General features: G+C 43.0%; 1 protein-coding gene across 7 annotated transcripts in view; it reads left to right on the forward strand.

Moving 5' to 3' along the window:
- BCAR3 (BCAR3 adaptor protein, NSP family member) overlaps window positions 1–15,920 on the forward strand; it is a 221,810-nt gene that overhangs the window by 115,618 nt on the left and 90,272 nt on the right. For all 7 annotated transcript variants that reach the window (NM_001024483.1, XM_010803299.4, XM_005204270.5 and 4 more), the window contains 1 exon segment: window positions 14,500–14,539. In NM_001024483.1, coding sequence (NP_001019654.1) covers window positions 14,500–14,539 — 40 coding nt within the window.

Raw genomic sequence — 15,920 nt, forward strand, 5'->3', positions numbered from 1 at the left:
TGTCTTCTTTGGAGAAATGTCTACTTAGGCCTTCTGCCCATTTTTTGATTGGGTTGTTTGTTTTTCTGATATTGAGCTGCATGGGCTGCTTGTATATTTTGGAGATTAATCATTTGTCTGTTGCTTCGTTTGTAATTATTTTCTCCCATTCCAAGGGTCGCTTTTTTTCATCTGGTGTATAGTTTCCTTTGCTGTGCTTTTAAATTTAATTAGGATAAAGTAACTCGTTACTGCAACTTTAATGTGATTCCCAGTATCAGTGGAGAAACTGTCCATCTAACTACACACTAGCTCATGTTTTTCCAAGTGATGTCATTTCTCCACTCACCAGGCCAGTCCTGTTTTAAGCATCTAGTTCTTCACTTTCCCATAAACAGTTGGAAATGACCTTGTGGTCCACTCAGTCCTCTTGGTTATCTCCCTGGTTAACCTCCTCTCTGGCATTTCAAACGGGTCCAGAGAGATTCATTTGCAGCTGAAGCAGCCAGCTTCTCAAGACCACTTTGAAAATACCTAGTCTCAGAGGGGCTGGGGAGCTAGGCGCTGGCCCGACAGCAGTGACCTTCCACTGCTAAGGGAGTTCTGTCTTCGGCCATCACCGCTCGGTCACAGGCCTGTGGCTATATTATCTCCTTCATGAGGCGGCCCGTCAGTCCAAGAACAACATTTCTCTCATGTTCCCTCTCTCTCTCCAATGTTATTCTTCCCTTGATGAACCCGTGGAGTGTGGTGGGAAGGGTTAGAGTCTAGATCTGCTGCATAGTGCAGAGAACACACACACACACACACACTCATACTCATTCATTCAAACCAGCATGGATTGAGCAGCTGTACTCTGGGGCTACAGAGGTGAATAAAATAAAATATGGTCCCTATTCTTAGTGAGATCATAGTCCAGTAAGGGAAATAAACAGGCATATACATATTGTATTGAATTATTATTTGTTATAGTAAAGTTTTATATTATAACAAATAATTATAATTCAATATAATGCATGTACTCCTTTATATGTTTTATAATGCATAGAAAATAAGTGCCAGTGAGATGTTATTAATTCTGTGAGTTGGTGGTGGGGAGGGAGGAAGGGGAAAGAGTGGTCAGAGAAGATGGAAATGAATAGAAACGATGGGGACTCTGTAGACTTCTTGGTTCAGGGAATTCCAAATAGTTTGGATTTGTTGGAGCGTAAGGAGCATGGTGAGGAGATGAAGCTGGTGAGATGGACAAGGCCTTCGAATCGTGGATAACGTCTAATAAAATATAAGATGAGAATGCTGTACTCTCACACATGTTAATCTTACCTGAAAGAACATGGGTTTAGTCAGAAATATTGGCCAATGGAAGCAAAATCTTAATAGATTCAAAGCCTCTTGCTATCCCTTCCTACCCCGCCACAGCTCCCCAAGGTGTTGAGATGTTGATAAAACTGCATGCTGGCAGACAGAGTGACTGAGGGCTCTAAGTTCCAAGGCCATGTCCACATGCACGTAGGCTGAGGTTGCCAACAAAGGGCAAACTTCCTCCTAATTATTGGGTTCACCTTTCCTGCTTGTCGATGTGCCCTTGCACATGGGTTGGTTAAGGACGGTAAACCAGTAGAGTCCCCCAGGCTGCAGTGTTGGTCTTCTTTGGCACCACTGCTACGTGTGAAGAGGCCCATTGGTCACACTCGCCTTAAGTCTCTCTGTATTGCATTTCAGTTAAATGTTCTAGGAATGACGTCATTTGTGGTAAATGGATACTTGCAAGCTAGAACTCCATTCAGACGTATAAACCTCCTAGTCCCTCACCTCAGTAAGTTTTGAGTTGATGATTTTTGCAGTGCCTTCATATCTGGGAACCGCACTGTACTTGGCAGCTTTGTATAGATTCTTTGTGTGTTCTACAGTCATCATTTGTGAATCATGACAGTTTTCTTCTTCCTTTTCCACTTCTTATACTTTTTATTTCTTTTGCTTATTTAAATGCACTGACTAGGACCTCCAGGACAGTGCATTGAAACAGTAATAGGGGGCATCCTTATCTTGTTTCTGATTGATTGATTGGTTTTAGTAATGATTCTAATACTTCACCATTAAGAATGAGGTTTTTACCAGATATATTTGTTCTTTTTTATTTCTAGTTTGTGATGAGTTAGCTTTTTCCTCGCTGAGATCATGAAAAATTGGTGGTATTTGTTTAAATCCTCTTCCTCTTCCCATTAATTAGAAGCCCCAAATGATTTTTCTTTTAATCTGTTAATGTGGTAAATAGATTTTATCAAGTTAAACGGACTCTGTATTCCATGAGTCAACCCAGTTTGATTATATTTTTATACATTCTTGGATTCTTAAATTAGGTTTGTCAATATTTTAGGATTTTTTTTGTATCTCTTCATGTGTAAGATTAACCTATACTTTTTCTTTCTTTTATTAACCTGGTGTCCTTTAGTATCAAAATTATAATATCCTCTTTTTCAAATTTCTTGAGTTTATATAATTTTCATAGTAATAAATTCCAAAGTTTGGCAGAACTTCCTGGTTAGAAAAACCATCTAGATCTGTAGCTGTTGAACAACTGACTCAATTTTTTAATTGTTATAGATAGGACTCTTCAGGTTTTCTGTTTGAGTCTATTTTAGTATTATTTTTCCAGGAATTTGTTTTTTTCCTAAGCTTTCAAATTTATTGGTATAAAGATGTTCATAGTGTTCTCTTACTGTGCTCTCTTGTATCTGTGATTATGTGCTGCGTGTGCTCAGTTGCTCAGTCATGTCCACGTGGCTGTTTGTGACCCCAAGGCCTGTAGCCCGCCAGGTTCCTCCTCTGATTTTTCCCGTAAGAATACTGGAGTGAGTTGCCATTTCTTCCTCCAGGGGATCTTCCTGACCCGGGATCTCTGATTATACCCCCACTTTATTTCTCTGCTGTTTCGTGCCTTCTCTCATTCTCCCCCCTCTAGATTATGTCTGTCAGAGGTTTATTTTATTAGACTCCTGAAGAACCAGGCTTCATCTGTTGCTGCCTTACTGTATCATTTTTTTTTAATTTCTGCATTTTAAAAATCTTTAGTCTATTTTTTAAATATTTGTTCTGTTCTCTTAAGCTAGAAACAGTTAATTTCAGTCTTCTCTAAAAGTAAGCATTTAAGGCTCTAGTCTCCTAGACTCCTCCAAATAACCACTTTGATTGTATCCTACATGTGCTATATCCTACATTGTGCAAATCTGTCTTGAGTTTAATCTGGTTAACAGTTGCCATGTTTGGTGATACATTTGAGTTTATAGCTACCTCTTATTCTGCGTGTCTGTACTGTTCATACATTTTTCTAAACTATGGTCATTTTTTTAACTGCCTTATTTTGAATTGTCTTTAAAAAAAAAACAAACCCCTCTATTCCTATTCATTTAATGGTTAGTTTAAAAATACCTTTCAATGACTTTATACAACATAATAGAGTAAAACAATACCTTTCCTTCTTCTCAAGCAATGCAGGATTTAGAACATGCGCTTCGGGCACCTTCCACTTGGCTCCTATGTCAGTGTTGACCTGTGTTTTAGTTTGTCTTTTAAAATTGTAGTTAGTTACACATACCATCGGAGAAAGCGATGGCTCCCCACTCCAGTACTCTTGCCTGGAAAACCCCATGGACGGAGGAGCCTGGTGGGCTGCAGTCCATGGGGTCGCTAAGAGTCGGACATGACTGAGCGACTTCACTTTCACTTTTCACTTTCACACATTGGAGAAGGAAATGGCAACCCACTCCAGTGTTCTTGCCTGGAGAATCCCAGGGACGGGGGAGCCTGGTGGGCTGCCGTCTATGGGGTCTCACAGAGTCGGATACGACTGAAGCGACTTAGCAGCAGCAGCAGCACACATACCATAAAATTTACCTTCTTAACCATTTTTAAGTGCATGGTTCAGTAATGGTAAGTACATTCACATTGTTGTACAACCAGTCTCCAGAACTCTCTTCAGCTTGCAAAGCGGAAAATCTGCACACATTAAACAACAACTCCCCGTTCCCTGCCCACCGCACACCCTCCCCTGCCCCTGGCCACCACAATTCTACTTTCTGACTCTATGATTTTGACTACTCTGGGTACCTCATATAAGTGACATCCTCATGGGTATTTGTCTTTTGTGACTGGCTTATTTCACCTACCATATTGTCCTTAAGGTTCTTCTGTATGCTAGCATATGTCAGAATTTTCTTCCTTTTTGAGGCCAGATGATATTCCATGGTATAGATCACGTTGTGTATATAGCACATTTTGTTTATCCATTCATCTGTGAATAATACTGCTATAAATGTGCACAAATATCTCTTCAAAATCCTTGCTTTCAATTTTGGGGGTATATATTCAGAACATAAATTGCTGGATTGTATGGGAATTCTACTTTTACTTTTTGAAGAGCCAACATACCGTTTTCCACGGCAGCTGTACCATTTTACATTCCCACCAACAGTGCACAGGATTCGTTTCTCCACATTCTTACCAATGCTTGATTGTCTGTTTTTTAACTCCACGGATTGGACATTGTCTTGTTTTCACCATCAGTGCCGTTTTAGAGTTGCCTGTCTATTTACCAGTTTCTCTGTGCTTCGTTCAGTCTTAGACCCTAAGTTTTCCTTCTGGCATACTTTTCCTGCTTCCTGAAGGGTATTCTCTACTTTTATTTGTCTCTGATTGTCTTTATTCACCCTTGTTCTCAGTAGTTTTCTGGGCAAGAAATTTTGTGCTCCTCACTTTCCCTTTTGGCTGCTGAAAATCTCCTGTCAGTCTAATTGTCATTGCTGTCAAGGCAACCTTTCTTTGCTCTTCTGTTGCTTTTAAGATCTTCTCTTTGTTTTTGGTAGTCTGTAATTTCCTTAAAATGTGTTTATTTTTGTTTTATACTGCTTAGGACTCATGGGATGCCTGAATCTGATAATTAGTATTTTTCATTAACTTTGACGATTTCCCATCATTATTTGACTTTTGCTTTTTGCCTTTTTCTATTCTCTCTTTCTAGAGTTCTGGTTAAATATAAGTAAACCTTTTCATTCTACCTTCTGCATCTCTTTTATATTTTCCCTGACTCTTTCTCTGCTGTGTTTTGTATAATTTATTTATTTATTTTAATTCATAAATATTTTCTCTAGTAATGTCTGGCTTATTTATAAGATTATTTTTATATTTATATCTAGATGTTGTGATCAACTTTTTAAAATTTCTAGATGTTAGATTATTTTTGTATCTGCTTGTTTATTCTTAAGTCACATTTTTTAGTCCATCTTTTTAAAAGAATTATCATGCATCATTATTTTATAGCTTACCTCTGAAATTCTAATATCTGAATTCTTTAGGGATCTCAATCGGTTGTCATTTCTGCTCATTTTGGAGATTGTCATTGGGGCTTATTTTCTGGTGTATGTAATTATTTCTAAAAGGGAGTTTATATTTAACCAAACTTGTGGATATCCTGTGTAGCTTCTGTTGATGAAGTTTTCCTCCAGAAAGCACTTCTACATTGTTCCCTGACACTAACCCAGACACTTTAATATTTTGCTCAGTTTTGGCTTCTCTATCAAAGCAGGTCATATCAATTTGCATCCCAAAGGATGACTTGTGCTTTACACATTCTTAGGGGAGACTATTACTACTGCTATTTTTTCCATCAGAATCTGTGGTGGAGATAGCAGGTCTCCTGGGTTTCCTTTGCTAGAGCATGTTTTTGTCTTGTGTTGTATTTAGCACATTTCTTCTGTGGTGGGCGGTGTAGTCCTGGTCTGACTGTTCTAGCATTATGCAGGGAACTCACTTCAGAGTGAGTTGCTCGGTCTTGCGGACCCAGGGCTTAGCCTCCCTGCTTCCCTCCTTATCTTTTTGTTGTTGTTCACATTTTGTGTTCTGAATTTGTTCTCTTTTTGTATCTGTTTTATATATATGTCTGTGTTTCCTGAGACTTTCCCTTTCTTGTGACTTCAACAATATATTTGAAAATACATTTGTAATTTGATTATCATTTAGATTTGAGACTACCTGGTCTGCCAGGTTAAGCAAATGAAGGTCCCAGGGTGGAACTTTCTATTTTTCTGAGTCTTTATTTGTATATATGGTGGTTAATTGTGCATTATATGTTCATTTGTCCTTGCCCTTGTTTATTTATTAATTGGCTACTATGTGACAAATACTTTGGTACGTGATTAGTATACATTAATGAGCAAGACAGAAGTAGCCTCTGACTTGACAGAGCTTACAGTCCTGCAGAAAAGACATAAACGAGCAGTGGCAGCTGAGGCGGGGTGATGGAGGAGACCAAAGCGTTATGTAAAATTGGGCTCTCTTATCTAGCTTCTGCACAGCTCCTTTGTTTTATTGTTCCTTGGTTTTCATGAGTTAACTACTTTTGCTGGTACGAAGGGATTACTTAAATATTATATTTTATTATACTCTAAGAGAAGGATTTCTGTGTTCATAGTTTGAAGGATGTGAAAGACCCCAGAAAATAAGTATCTGTTGAGAAGGAAGAAGAGCTTATTTGGGATATTCAGTAGCTAAATGGCAGCAGTCATGTGTGCACTACTAACCATGGAAAATGGGTGCTGAAGGGATAAAGGCTTACTAATTCAGATCCTGGTAGTCAGCACAGTATAGTGCTTGAGGCAGGCATACGTGTGTGCTCAGTCATGTCTGACTCTTTGCAGCCCCATGGACTGTAGCCCCCCAGTCACCTCTGTACATGCCAAGAATACTGGTGTGGGTTGCCTTTTCCTCCTCCAGGGGATCTTCCTGACCCAAGCGTAGAACCCACGTCTTTTTCGTCTCCCGCATTGGCAGGCAGAATCTTTACCACTGCGCCACCTGCACGGTGTTTGCTAATTCATTCTTAGCAAATGTATTGAGTCCCTACCAAGTGCTAGGCACCATCTGCCTGGTTCCCTTAGAAAGAGTTCAGTGAGTGTCCTTACCTCTGCCTTTCCTTTCACCCGCTACATCCTGCCATTTACCAAGGTCTATCTATTCCGCCTTCTAAAAGTCTCCCTCACACTGTCACTCTGACCCAGGCCTACTCATCTCTTACCCAGACCCCATAGTATCCTCCCTTTAGTCTTCCTGGCTCCATTCGGACCCAACTAATCTGTTTTCCATACTGCTGCATGGAGATTTTTCTAAAACACAAATCTCTGGTTATTCTCCAGCATGAGAGCCTTCAACAAATCCCACTGCTTTCAAGATAAAGTGTAAATGTGTTTACTTGGCATCCAAGCCCCTGATAGTCTGGCTCTGCCTCCTCTTCATCCTGATCTCCCAACCCCTCACCAGACCTACCACCTCCCCCAACCCCCTGCTTTCCTTAGTAGTTCTTTTACTCCTTAATTCAGCAAGTGGTTTCTGGGCAACTGCTATGTGCAGAGCCGGGGGGACACCAAGGGGAACAAAGCAGAGAAAGCTCCACTCTTGCAGGATTATATTCAAGGGAATAGACAGACCATGAGCAAATAAACATATCATAAATTATCACATAATATGGGAAAAATGAAGCCAGATACGGGGACAGAGTGTGGTGGTGGTGTTCATTTAGGTAGGCTGGTTAAGGAGGTGATGTTTGAGAGAGATCTGGGTAACGTGGGCCTGAGTGAGCCTTCAAGTATACACGTGCTAAGTTGCTTCAGTTGTATTTGACTCTGTGACCCTATGGAATGTAGCCCAGCAGGCTCCTCTGTCCATGGGATTCTCCAGGCAAGAATACTGGAGTAGGTTGCCCTGTCCTTCTGCAGGGTATCTTCCCCACCCAGGGATCAAACCCTCATCTCTTAGGTCTCCTGCATTGGTATGTGGATTCTTTACCACTAGCGTCACCTGGGAAGCCCCTTCAAGTATATATAGAGAAACTATTCCAGGCAAAGGAGCAATGAATGCCAAGCCACAGCTGACTTGATGCGTTTGCACAACAGAAAGAAAAGTCAGTAGGGCTTTGGAATAGGCAACAAGCGTGTCAGTGTTCTTTTGCTGAGTAACAAGTTACCACAGACTTGGTGACCTAACATTCATTTGTTACCCCACAGATTCTGTAGGGCAGAAGTCCCATGTGGCTCAGCTGGGTTCTCAGCTCAGGGTCTCACTCAAGATGTCAGTGACTGCATTCTCATCTGAGGTTCTGGGGTGGGGAGTCTGCTTCCACACTCATTCAGGTTGCTGGCAGAATCCAGTTCCTTGTGGTTGTAGGACTGTGGGCTCTGGACATCTGCTAGGGGCAGCTCTCATCTCCTATGGGTTCTGTCTTGTCACAGACCCTCTCATAACATCACGCTGGCAACAGACTCCCTCATGTCAAATCCCCCAGGTCAGCTGACTTGTGACATTATTAACATTTGCAAAATCCCTTCACAGCAGTACCTGGATTAGTGTTTGATTAACTTCAAGGGACAGGAATCTCAAGAAAGGGGCATCTTTGAAATTCTGCCTAATGCAGGTTGGAAAGCTGGCTGAGATCATGCCATCCAGGGCCTCAAAGGCCACAGTGGGACCTCAAGGTTTTGTTCTGACAAGATGGGAGCTAGTAGAGGATTTTGAGCAGGGCAGTGATCTGAGTAAGGATCATGCTGGCTACTGTGTGGAGGTGGTAGAGATGGAGCAGAACTGGGGATTTGTATTGCAGAGTCCAGGTGAGAGATGATGGTGGCCAGGGCTAGCGGAAAGTCAACTCCTCAGTGCTGTGGTCCCCCATATGTAGTGTATTATCACATGCCTCTCTCTTTGCCTGAGGATTTCTCATCACCACCTGCCCCACAGCTTCTTCACTGGGACAAGTCCCTACCCAGCCCTCAAACCTTAACTCAGATGTTGCTCCAAGGCCTCTCTATGGAGCTTCCCTCCCATTGACTCTAACTTGAACTCTGCTGAGTTGGTTGATCGTTTTCCCACTTGCCTGCAGCCTCTCTATAAAAGCAGCACCTGTGCCTTTGCTCCTTTGTATTTCTGTTGGCTGGCCTACTGTAGTTGCTTGCTAATGTTTTGGGATGAATACAAGAACTGTGGGGGATACTGAGTGGGAAGTGAGCAACCCATTTCTCTTGGATTGCTCACCTTGTAGAGGGAGATACCATTGTATAAATACCATTACAGTAAACATGCATGGACGCACCAGAGGAAGAGTGCAAATTCTGCACATCACTAGTGTGCATGGAGGGCTCTGGTGGCTCAGTTGGTAAAGAATCCGCCTGCAGTGCAGGAGAACCAGGTTCGATTCCCTAGGTCTAGAAGTTCCCCTGGAGAAGGGAATGGCAACCCACTCCAGTATTCTTCTTGCCTGGAAAATCCCATGGACAGAGGAGCCTGATGGACTACAGCCCATGGGGTCGCAAAGAGTCGGACATGACTGAGTGACTCAACCACCGCCAGTGTGCGTGGAGTCTAAGGGGAGCCCCAGTCTGATATAGCTGGATCTAGTTTCTCACATCCCCCCATTGTATGAAACAATCATGTTATCACAGGCATTTCCTTTTTATATTATATCCAAACGAACATTTGTGTGACATCACTGTTAGCCGTTAATTTAGCCTGTAATATTTAAATAAGTTAACATCCATTCCCTTAAAACATTCTCTCATTTAAGATAGACATAGGGCACTTCCATCTCCATCTGCATTTGAACTGCTCAGAAAAGATCTATGTCAGTGAAATTCTGTTTGTGTATTCAAGGCGGAGAACCTCTTAACTCAAAATAGCAAACACTTCTAGCTCAAGTGTCCCTTTAAGAGAGAGGAAATTATTAACCTGGTTACTGATGAGAAACAAACTAAAATAGTAAATATGTGTAACATTTCTGAGACTCCCAGCGAGACATCCTCAGTATGAACTTGAGAAAGTGGGACCCTGGAAAGAATGATTTAACCAGAGTAAGCACAGTGATGTTATTTAAAACTTAAGAACAGAATAACAGAGTCTGGTTTCATCCTGCTGCTTTCCTGCGGTCTGTGGATGGTGCTCTGCAGGGCAGCCTGCCTGACAGAGGGCCCATGGTGCCCACCAGACTCTCAGGGGTAGAGATGCACACAACAGCATGGATTCACATGGGTGGGGATTCATAACTGGCATAAGCAAAAAAAAAGATTAAAAAAGCTTTTCATTTATATTGCCAAGTTTCTCTGTTTGTTTTCTAGTGAACTCTGTTGGAGAGTATAAAGATGTGGTTTAAGGAGTGTTTGCTGTGCAGTCTTATATGAATAATTGGATATTCTATTTCAAATTAGAGGCTGGGGCTACAGGGCCAACTGCTATGTTTCTAGCTTATGTCTTCTTTGTGGTTAGATGGATTAGAGTTAGGGTTAGGCTGGCTGAGAAAGGAGACACAGCACTTCTACATTAAAATATTTGGGTTGGCTAAAAAGTTTGCTTGAGTTTTTCTGTAAGATGGTACAGAAAACCCTGACGAACCTTTTGGCCAACCCAATATACTGTTAATTTGGTTCAAGGCAATGATTTTTAAGGCTTTTGGATTTATAATGTACTCTCTTTGTCTTCCCTCCCTTGCCTCTCTGAAAAGGGTGAGCAGAAGAATGCAATCTGCCTGCAGTGCAGGAACCACAGCAAACATGGGTTTGATCCCTGGGTTGGGAAGATCCCTTGGAGAAGGAAATGGCAACCCACTCCAGTATTCTTGCCTGGAGAATCCCCATGGACAGAGGAGCCTGGCAGTCTGCAGTCCATAGGGTCGCAAAGAGTCGGACACGACTGAAGCGACTTAGCACTCACACACTGTTCTGCTTAAAGAATGAACAGAACTCTCTCAGCAGGGTTCAGTTGAGGGTGGGGTCAGGAGGAGACTCCAGTTTTTATCCCTAACCAGCACCTCCTGTTTCCTTCTCTTCTGCCAAGAGAAGTGTGTGTGGTGGAGGATCAAATGGGAACACTGGAGTCCATGCAAGCCTGGGGGGATGTTTGGGAGAACACCCCAGGCTCCTCTGTGCTGGGGCCACTGGGCAGGAGAGCAGGGTGGTAGGGAGAGCAGGTATGTTACCGAGCTGGGTCCTTGGACTCTTTAATCCAATAGAAACTGATAAGAGGTCAGCCAAGGATTTCAGGCAGGGTTCTTCTGATGCCACAGGAGGGAGTGAAAACAAGTAACAGGCACCCTTGCTCGCCAGCCCCCGGTGGGGGAGAGCTGGTCCTGTAAATGGGGTGAGGGGAAGGAAAGCTTGGTGGGTTGGGCTAGAGGGTGATGCAGATGATCTTCCAACCCCCTTGGTCCTGTTGGGTGCAGAGGGCATGCGCAGTATGCTGCTTTTGCTCCCAGCAGCCCAGAAATGGCAGCTGAATTTTGGCCTTTTTGTAACGTGCCATTCAGGACCTGCCCCAACCAGGGGTGGATGCAGTTATTTTTAGTTCCTTATGGTTTCTTTGTATTCTGTTGCTCCAGGTGAAATTTATCTGGATACAAACACTTGGAGTAAAGGGTCCCAGGTCCTAGCCTGTCTCACAAGGGCTACCCTGCCTGGAGGTGACCCCACCTCTGAATGGGGACCCTACTGACTGCAGCTGGGGCTGCTTCAGGAACCACCCAGACACAGCGCCCAGCCTGATCCGTGTTGGTTACCACACCCCTTCCCAATAGAGCTTGAGGGGTCTGTCCTGATAGAAGGAGCTCAGTTTTCAGGTCTATCCTGGAAAAGAGAGAGAGGAATATTTCAGCTTTCGAAGGTAAAAGGAAAAGGATTTTTACAGGTAAATCTGGTGAGAAGAGCAGATCCTGGGCAAAGTTCTAAAAAGAATTTATTAAAAGAATGACCTTTGAACACCTAAAAAAAGTTAAAATTACAGATCATGACTATGTGGTCTTGGTATTTGGAAGCTATTTCCTCCAAAATGAGTGAAATGAAGCTCAGGGAAAATATTTGACCTTGTTAGTTGCCAATGAAAAAATTCCAGTGAAAAATTAAAATTTTAGAAGACTCATGGAATCCTCCACCATGAGCTTGACAATTCCTATAGGCAGTAACTTCTAACGAGATTAGTGATGATATTAACAAATGTGATTTTTTTTTTTACATTATAATGAATTGGGTCAAAATTTGGCAGATCTGCATAACTCAGTGAACCAATATTTTCCAGAGTAGTGTTTAAAGAATCAGACATGGACAAAAGATCCATTCAAAGTGCAGGACAGATGGAAAAGAGTAAGAGATATGGCCTCAGAGTCCACAGCTAACCTTTAAGAAATTATTACTTGTCAAGGTTTGGTATATTCTTAAAGTAGAACATCCATAATTATATGAAAAACCTATTAAAGTATCCCTCCCTTTTCAATTACATAACTTCATGAGGGTGGATTTTCTTCATTTGTTTCAACCAAAACATATCACAACATTTTTGAATGCAGAAGTAGATACGAGAATTCACCCATCTTCTAGTAAGCTGCTGCTGCTGCTGCTAAGTCGCTTCAGTCGTGCCCAACTCTTAGCGACCCCATAGACTGCAGCCTACCAGGCTCCTCCGTCCGTGGGATTTTCCAGGCAAGAGTACTGGAGTGGGATGCCATTGCCTTCTCCGTCCTCTAGTAAACCAGATGTTAAAAAGATCTGCAAAAATATGACAGTGTCACTACTCTCACTAAATTTTTGCTATAAAAACATGTTTTCCATAAAAATGTTATTTATGTAAATATTTTAATGGATTTACATTTAAAGTGTGAATTCACAAACACCTTGAAAATTTCTCAGGTTTAATTTCTAGTATCAGTAATCAGTAGATATAACCCACATGAACAAAATTTTTCAGAGTCCTCAATTATTTAGTGTGCAGAGATTCCCAGGACCAAATCATTGCTATAAACAGCACACACCTACACTGTTATCCATGCATTAAGACACACATGTACGAGTGTATATAATGGACGTTTTAGAACATACCTAAAAATAGACACTTGAAAAAGATGAGAAACAGCATCCAAGTGGCTGTAACATCTTTCTGCACTCCCAGGGCCAGACCACTGGCCTGGATGATTAGCACGAGACTGGATGCCTATAAGCCTAAAATGTTACTTCAGTAGAAACCCAGGAGTTTGAGAACTTAAAAGGGAGCTTGGCCAAAGCCCTGCTGACAAAGTTTATAGTCCCTCACCATGTGGTCTCATGGTCACAAAGCCTGGAAACATCAGCTTGATGTCCAGACTGCAGAAGGAGAGCTGGTGACCCAGCACAGCAGACAGACTCGGCCGCTTTGGGAAAAGATGCCTGATGAACAAACACAAGCTTAGTGGCAAAGAGTATGCTTGGTTTTAAGGCTCTGAAAGACTAATTTATACCCCTCTTTGGTGGAAGTGCACCAGGGACTCTGAGCTTAAGCCCTTCTCAGATACTTTGGCCTTACAAAGCACTCATTTCAGAAGCTCATGAGCTCACACAGCCTAGAGGAGCGTCCGCAAAGCCAGCCTGCCTCTGTGTGCAACCCTCAGTGGACAGACCAGTCCAGGAACAGCTCTGAGGATGGGGTCCACTTTACAACAAGACGGGCTGCCCCTGAGCTGTGGGAGCCACTCCTTGTGTCCCAGCAGGGGTCTGCTGCCCCCGTTCAGGAGAGAAGTGCTACTGTCTCCCCGGGGTCTCTCCACAGAGGGAAGGTCCAAGCCCCTGAGGGTCTGGGCTTGAGCTCATTCTTCCGGAGGCGGCTGCCTGTGGGTGGGGATCCCCCGCCTCTGAGGGCCATGTGCTTTCTGTAGATATACTGACAACCTCCCCACTGGCTTCAGAGCCACTCTGTTTAAAAAGTGATCCCATCTCTTCAGGGGAACGTGTCGATTTTGTGAAGTTTAAGTCTCTAAAGGCACTGTCTTTTCACATCCTGTGTTATGGCGGGCACCTTGCTCTAATTCTGCCAGTATTGGAGGCATCAGCTCTCACGTGCCCTCTCCCTTCCTTTGCCTAAGATCCTCTTCCACTGTAATAAATCGGCCTCCTCAGTGACACTGCTGCTGTTTACTTTACTTGTCTGGTTAATCCTAACAGTATTATAATAGATCTGAGCAGACGTTAGATGGGGAGAGAAAAAACACTGGGGTACCAAAGAAGATTAGAATGAGTTGCTCAGCTTGACAGCAAAAGACACAGGGGATTTAGAAGCAGAGCTGGGTTCAGAACTCACCTAGCTGGGTGCTGGATGACCTTGGGCGGCTGCGCTCCCCACCTGAGCTCCTGTTTTCTGTCAAAGTGGGTGTGGCACAGCCGCCTGGTCCAGAGTGCTGCAGGGCCCTGCTTTATTGGTGTGTCTGTTACTCCTCACAGCTCTTCACCTCAGACTTTTAGGCTGATTTTTATGCTTTAGTGACTCTAGAATTACTAGCCATAAATAGTCTAATGTTGGGGGCTTGAATTTTACGGGAAAACACGTGTCTTTTCTAACTTCCTGGCTGTGGATATTGTCTGGGAGGTGGACTCATCTTAATAATGTGGATGAATAGGGTGTAATAATGTTAGATACCCAGTGTGAGAAGGAGTTGTTCCCAATTGTTCTCATGCTTATATTTTCTCTTTTCAGGGATCAGCATCTCCTGGACCCAACTCTGGAATATGTGAAGGTAGGAAGCCGGGATTTCACATGTGGTAGGGACCCTGTGGTAACAGGCTTCCCATTTCTAGCACAATGTCATCCTCTGGCTTGTGTAGGAAGCTGGTTAGATTGAAACCACCAGGACGTAATTTGATTCTCTTGGGCCTTTAGTAGTCTTTGCAGGGCTCTTATGTCACCCTGTTATATATTTATAAACTTTCCCCCTTGTCTGAAGCCCTGGGAACCAGATGTGTTTTAAAAATTTGGAGTTTTTTAGAAAGGTAATATGGTACATATATCTAACCTCTAAAGGGGGCTAGAGTCAATGAAACTCATTACTACAACAGTTTAAGGATATTCACACAAAGTGAGATGAATAGACTACAGATGATTTTGTGTAAATCACATTATGTTTTTGTCACCAAATGAGCTAGGGTTTGTTGTGCTGCCGAATGAGTTATTTAAAATTTTTCAGTTTTCAGAGTTTGGGGATTTTGGAATGGTAGACAAGGAACTGTGAACCTGTGTTTGTCTTCAGTGGAGGACTGAAGGGTCTCTATGAGACTTTATTTTACTCATTTATTTTTGGCTGTGCTGGGTCTTCATTGCGGCACTCCGGCGTTTCTCTAATTGCAGTGAGTCGGGGCTACTCTGTAGTTGCGATGTGCAGGCTTTTCACTGTGGTGGCTTCTCTCGTTGTGAAACACCGGCTCTGGGGCACCAGGTTCAGTAGTTGCCACTCCCGGGCTCCAGAGCACAGGTCAGAAGTTGGGGCGCATGGGCTTAGTTGCTCTGCAGCATGTGGGATCTTCCCAGATCAGGGATCGAACCTGTGTCTCCTGCCTTGGCAGGTGGATTCTTCACCACTGAGCCACTAGGGAGCCTTTCTGAGCCATCCCCTCCACCTCAGTAGCCACCCTCTTGTTCGGTGGCTAGTTGGTACCTGTGAGCAGTGTAATTCTTTTACTTTCCGGTGGACTGACATTCAATGTATCTGAATACTCAATACTGCTAAACAAGTTTTAAAATGCCTTTCACTTCCTGCTTCTGCCACACACACCCAGTTTTCAGGTGTGTATGTTTGTTTGGTTTTATTTTATTTTTGAGAACTGTAATTGTGTCCAGCACCTACTACAGAAAAGAGAATTCTCATCGAAATCATGGCACAAGTTAGGACTTAAAGTTCTTGCCCCCTAGGAGCCATACTTCGTCTTTATTTTTCAAAGGTCAGTCTCCAGGTTTCAGAGCGTTTAAGCCTATTCTTGCTTTTCTGTGTGCCCGTGACTGTGCCTGCCCCTGGGTTTCGGCATTTCTTCCTTTTAGACCGGAGGGTGGAGGGTTTAAAGCTTCTGCTGGAGGAGAAGACTCTAGTAGAACCATGTGGTCACTTGAGGCAGTCATAATGGAGT

The sequence above is a fragment of the Bos taurus genome, chromosome 3 (assembly GCF_002263795.3).
Source record: "Bos taurus isolate L1 Dominette 01449 registration number 42190680 breed Hereford chromosome 3, ARS-UCD2.0, whole genome shotgun sequence".
In the NCBI taxonomy this organism is placed as follows: Eukaryota; Metazoa; Chordata; class Mammalia; order Artiodactyla; family Bovidae; genus Bos; species Bos taurus.